This window comes from Haliotis rufescens, unplaced genomic scaffold (genome assembly GCF_023055435.1).
Source record: "Haliotis rufescens isolate VD_foot unplaced genomic scaffold, xgHalRufe1.0.p SCAF_16, whole genome shotgun sequence".
NCBI lineage: Eukaryota > Metazoa > Mollusca > Gastropoda > Lepetellida > Haliotidae > Haliotis > Haliotis rufescens.
The window spans coordinates 32,980,688-32,986,687 of NW_025963846.1; the positions used below are offsets into that span (position 1 = coordinate 32,980,688).

General features: G+C 45.0%; 1 protein-coding gene across 1 annotated transcript; it reads right to left on the reverse strand.

Moving 5' to 3' along the window:
• Positions 1 to 2,795: 2,795 nt before the first annotated feature.
• LOC124123891 (Kruppel-like factor 18) lies at positions 2,796 to 4,361 on the reverse strand. The gene has a single exon (XM_046487088.2). The coding sequence runs from the start codon at positions 4,359 to 4,361 to the stop codon at positions 2,796 to 2,798; it is 1,566 nt and encodes a 521-aa protein (XP_046343044.2).
• Positions 4,362 to 6,000: the final 1,639 nt, after the last annotated feature.

Genomic DNA, 6,000 nt, shown 5'->3' on the forward strand with positions numbered 1-6,000 from the left:
GACATCTCCTGCCTATGGAAGAGGCGAGTATGCGAATCACATCCTGGGGAATTGTAGCCCACTCGGCCTCCAATGCAAAAGCCAACTGTTGCAACGTCTGGGGTTGTAGTTTACGTCGGCGTAACCGTCTATCCAATTCATCCCGCGGGTGCTCTATCGGGTTCAAATCCGGGCATCTTGATGGCCAGGGGAGAACATCAACGTTGTTGTTGTGTAGACAGGCTCTCGTGATCAGTGCTGTATGCGGTCGAGCGTTGTCTTGCTGGAATACATGGTTGCCGTAGGCTGCAATTGGGAGGACGTGTTGGAGGAGAATTTCGTTGTTGTATCGTTGAGCCGTAAGATTGCCCTGGATATGGACCAAACCTGTCCTGCCATGATGCGAGATAGCCGCCTACATCATAACGCTACTTTTACCAAACCTTCTCCCCGGCGTCTGTAGACCTGTGCTCATCCATCCCCTCGATGGAGTAGAAATCTTTATTCGTCGATGAACCAGACATCTCTCAGTCGCAATTGAGGCCATACCCTGTTTTGACGACACCAATGCAGTCGTTGTTGACAATGTTGTCGACTCAATATGACGCGTCGAACAGGACGTCTTGCTCGTAGACCTGCTGCTCTTAAACGGATTCGTACGGTCTTGACAGAGATACTGCGCAGTCCGGGTATTTTGGATGCGTTTGAGGTGGCTGTGGTCGTCCTTGACGTAGGTGGCGCATTCGGATGTAGGGGGTAGTTACACTTGGTCGTCCCGACCTTCGCCGATCACCCATGCTGTAGAAACCGATCCCATGGACGTGTGATGGTGCTGGGCGCTACATTGAAAACCCAGGCTACAGCTGATCGGGATTTTCCTGCCTTCAAGCGGCCTATGACGTTATTGCTTTATCTTGTCTAGTTGTTAAACTGTCATTGTTCGATTGACGCAGATTCAAGGCAATATAAACCCTACACTTTAATACCGTTCATAATGCTGCTGCACGTGCAGTACGTGCAACTCCGTGGTCCATTTCGTTTATGCACTGGGTGCGTTATTTCCGAATCGTACGTGTTTCCAGGCTAATGGTTTGCAAGTCCTTGTTGTGATCATTTGTCATTGACACTATAAAACACGAAACCTCTTCATTTTGCACCTCTTGGTCCGCTAATTTTGCTTTTAAGGCCAAATATATCCGTATTGCGTTCATTATTTATTTTGAAGAGTATATTATCATCTGGGCTGTTGCCAGATAAATGGCTTACGGGGAATGTGAGGTGAGGTGAAATGGGGTTTAACATCGCGTCCAAGATTATTGCACTTATATAGAGACGTGCATACACGTGTATGTGTGTGTGGCTGCTTGTACTAGTCTGGACTGGTGCCGATTTATAGTGCTAGCTCACTGAGATACCATGCCGCAGTTTAAGATGAATACCCCACTCAGTATACTGAATCCGTGCCGACCAGTCCTTGATTTAGCCCCTTAATGCCGAGCGCCAGACAGGGTAACAACAAGTACCATCTTTTAACGTCTTTTGGTATGACGCGGCCGGGGATCGAACCCCGGACCTTCCGCTCTCCGGGCGGACGCTCTACCACTAGACCACGGAGGCGGTCCTACGGGGATTGTGAACCCAATCTGTAAAGGGAAGGGCAATCGCCTAGACCCTAAATCATACCTATATCTATAACTAATTTGAGTTGTTTCGGCAAACTTTTCACCCGAATATTGAAAGACAGATTAACTAATTTGTTGATGATAAAAACATTTCAAAACCTGCGCTAGCAGGTTTCAGAAAAGGGGTTTCTACTTGTAAAACATGTTTACAATGCAAATGTATATGCAAATAATGAAAATATCAAAAAAGAAATTATATATATTTTTTTTTTTATAGTTTTCACTAAAGCATTTGACAAAGAATTGAGAGATGGTCTATGGCATACATTTAAAAAACTTGGGATGGAAGGAAGGTGTTTCACCCTGGTTAAGAATATGTACCACAACATCAAATCTAAAATCAGCAATAATAACCAGGTTTCTGACGATATTTTTTGTCATGATGGTGTACGACAGGGTGAAAACCTTTCCCCTCTCCTATATTCATTATTCTTAAATGATCTTAAACAATATCTGCTGAACAGTGAATGTATCGGAAGAGAGTCGGCGAATCAATGCACTAATAAGCCAAGCTGGTTCTTTCCAAAAGTGGCCGAGATATGACAATCGGTATTTGGAGAAAAGGTACAGACAATCGACATAAAGAGTGTGAGAATATCCAGGAAATACCACACTTAACTCCTCTGTTCATAAAATGGACTTGTCAGACATTGTATTCAGTGAGTCATCATTACTTAAATACGAGAAAATACTTTTATAAAGCTTGTACAATTCATTAACATCCTTAAAGAGGCTGTACATAGAGTGTTCATATCTCATATAAGAAATAAACGACGAGTGGGAGTTGTTTATCGTACAATAAAACACTGCAGGCAGAATAAACCAAGTTTGTGGAAGACAGCGATCCGTGACGAACCGCCTCCCCTGAACCGATGGAGGCTCTATTTTCTGAGGTGCAGTGTTTGGTCAGCGTGTATGGCGCTTAGGAGCAAATCCCATACAGTTAAAGGGGACAACTCGTCAAGGATTACTGTAAGAGCAGATAATTGTTGACAGGCTGGTCAAATCGGGTGTATTACAGTTATGTGTTCGTTATCTGATGCCAAACAACGTAATATTTCCAGCAACGGCCACAGACAAACCTACTTTGTTTCTTAGAAAGCGTACACCCTTACGGATAAGAATATATGGATGTCAACATTGGGGGTGAATTTTGTGATCTGTCTGCTGAAATACTGAATAAAGGTTGATGACACAATACAAAAAGCTGTCTGATATACGATCTATCATCTGGGTGACAACTTTGGTCCTGGCTCTAACAAACATCACAGACCCGTTGCCAGCACCAAACTTGGCTCTAACAAACATCACAGACTCGTTGCCAATAGCAGTCCTGGCTCTAACAAACATCACAGACTCGTTGCCAACAGGAATCTTGACTCTAACAAACATCAAAAACACGTTGCCAGGAGCAAACCTGGCTCTAACAAACACCAAAGCCTCGTTGCTAGCAGCAATCCTGGCTCTAACAAACATCACAGACTCGTTACCAGCAGCAATCCTGGCTCTTACAAACATCACAGATCTAGACTCGTTGCCAGAAGCAATCCTGGCTCTAACCAACATCACAGACTCGTTGCCAGCAACAAACCTGGCTCTAAAAAACATCACAGACTCGTGGCCAGCAGCAAACCTGGCTCTAAAAAACATCACAGACTCGTTGCCAACAGCAAAACTGGCACTCACAAACATCACAGACTCGTTGCCAGCAACAAACCTGGCTCTAACAAACATCACAGACTCGTTGCCAACAGCAAACCTCGCTCTAACAAACATCACAGACTGGTTGCCAGCAGCAAACCTGACTCTAACAAACATCACATACTCGTTGCCAACAGCAGTCCTGGCTCTAAAAATTATCAAAAACACGTTGCCAGCAACACACCTGGCTCTAACAAACATCACAGACTCGTTGCCAACAACAAACCTGGCTCTAACAAACATCACAGACTCGTTGGCAGCAGCAGTCCTGGCTCTAAAAATTATCAAAAACACGTTGCCAGCAACACACCTGGCTCTAACAAACATCACAGACTCGTTGCCAACAACAAACCTGGCTCTAACAAACATCACAGACTCGTTGGCAGCAGCAATTCTGTCTCTAACAAACATCACAGACTCGTTGCCAACAGCAAACCTGGCTCTAACAAACATCACAGACTCGTTGCCAACAGCAGTCCTGTCTCTAACAAACATCACAGACTCGTTGCCAGCAGCAAACCTGGCTCTAACAAACATCAAAAACAAGTTACCAGCAGCAAACCTGACTCTAACAAACATCACATACTCGTTGCCAACAGCAAACCTGACTCTAACAAACATCACAGACTCGTTGCCAACAGCTAACCTGGCTCTAACAAACATCACATACTCGTTGCCAGCGGCAATCCTGTCTCTATCAAACATCACAGACTTGTGGCCAACAGCAAACCTCGCTCTAACAAAAATCACAGACTCGTTGCCAGCAGCATTCATGGCTCTAACAAACATCACAGACTCGTGGCCAACAGCATACCTGGCTCTAACAAACATCACAGACTCGTTGCTAACAGCAGTCCTGGCTCTAACAAACATCACAGACTCGTTGCCAGCAGGAATCCTGGCTCTAACAAACATCACAGACTCGTTGCCAGCAACAAACCTGGCTCTAACAAACATCACAGACTCGTTGGCAGCAGCAATTCTGTCCCTAACAAACATCACAGATTCGTTTCCAGGAGAAAAAACCTGGCTCTAACAAACATCACATACTTGTTGCCAGCAGCAATCCTAGCTCTAACAAACATCACATACTCGTTGCCAGCAGCAATCCTGTCTCTAACAAACATCACAGATTTGTGGCCAACAGCAAACCTCGCTCCAACAAACATCACAGACTCGTTGCCAGCAGCAAACCTGGCTCTAACAAACATCACAGACTCGTTGCCAGCGGCAATCCTGTCTCTTACAAACATCACAGACTTGTGGCCAACAGCAAACCTCGCTCCAACAAACATCACAGACTCGTTGCCAGCAGCAAACCTGGCTCTAACAAACATCACAGACTCGTTGCTAGCAGGAATCCTGGCTCTAACAAACATCACAGACTCTTTGCCAACAGCAATCCTGTCTCTAACAAACATCACAGACTCGTTGCCAACAGCAAACCTCGTTCTAACAAACATCACAGACTGGTTGCCAGCAGGAAACCTGACTCTAACAAACATCACATACTCGTTGCCAACACCAGTCCTGGCTCTAAAAATTATCAAAAACACGTTGCCAGCAACAAACCTGGCTCTAACAAACATCACATACTCGTTGCCAACAGCAAACCTGGCTCTAACAAACATCACAGACTCGTTGCCAACAGCAAACCTCGCTCTAACAAACATCACAGACTCGTTGCCAGCAGGAAACCTGGCTCTAACAAACATCACAGACTCGTTGCCAGCAGCAAACCTGACTCTAACAAACATCACAGACTCGTTGCCAACAGCAAATCTCGCTCTAACAAACATCACAGACTCGTTGCCAACAGCAAACCTCGCTCTAACAAACATCACAGACTTGTGGCCAACAGCAAAACTGGCTCTAAAAAACATCACAGACCCGTTTCCAGGAGAAAAGACCTGGCTCTAACAAACATCACAGACTCGTTGCCAGCAGCAAACCTGACTCTAACAAACATCACAGACTCGTTGCCAACAGCAAATCTCGCTCTAACAAACATCACAGACTCGTTGCCAGCAGCAGTCCTGGCTCTAAAAATTATAAAAAACACGTTGCCAGCAACAAACCTGGCTCTAACAAACATCACAGACTCGTTGCCAACAGCAGTCCTGTCTCTAACAAACATCACAGACTCGTTGCCAGCAGCAAACCTGCCTCTAAATAACATCACATACTCGTTGCCAACAGCAAAACTGGCTCTAAAAAACATCACAGACCCGTTTCCAGGAGAAAAAACCTGGCTCTAACAAACATCACATACTTGTTGCCAGCAGCAATCCTAGCTCTAACAAACATCACAGACTCGTTGCCAACAGCAATCCTGGCTCTAACAAACATCACAGACTCGTTGCCAACAGAAATCCTGGCTCTAACAAACATCACAGACTCGTTGCCAACAGAAATCCTGGCTCTAACAAACATCACAGACTTGTTGCAAACAGAAATCCTGGCTCTAACAAACATCACAGACTCTTTTCCAGCAGGTGGCGGAGGTACAATGAGTTCCGAGTTATGGTTGCCTGATTCACCAACACACTCATTCACTTCCTGTCTCCATATTTATAACTTTATTTCATAGAACGTGTAAACCAAAAGTAGGGTTTTGTCACCGATTGCGATATCAGCC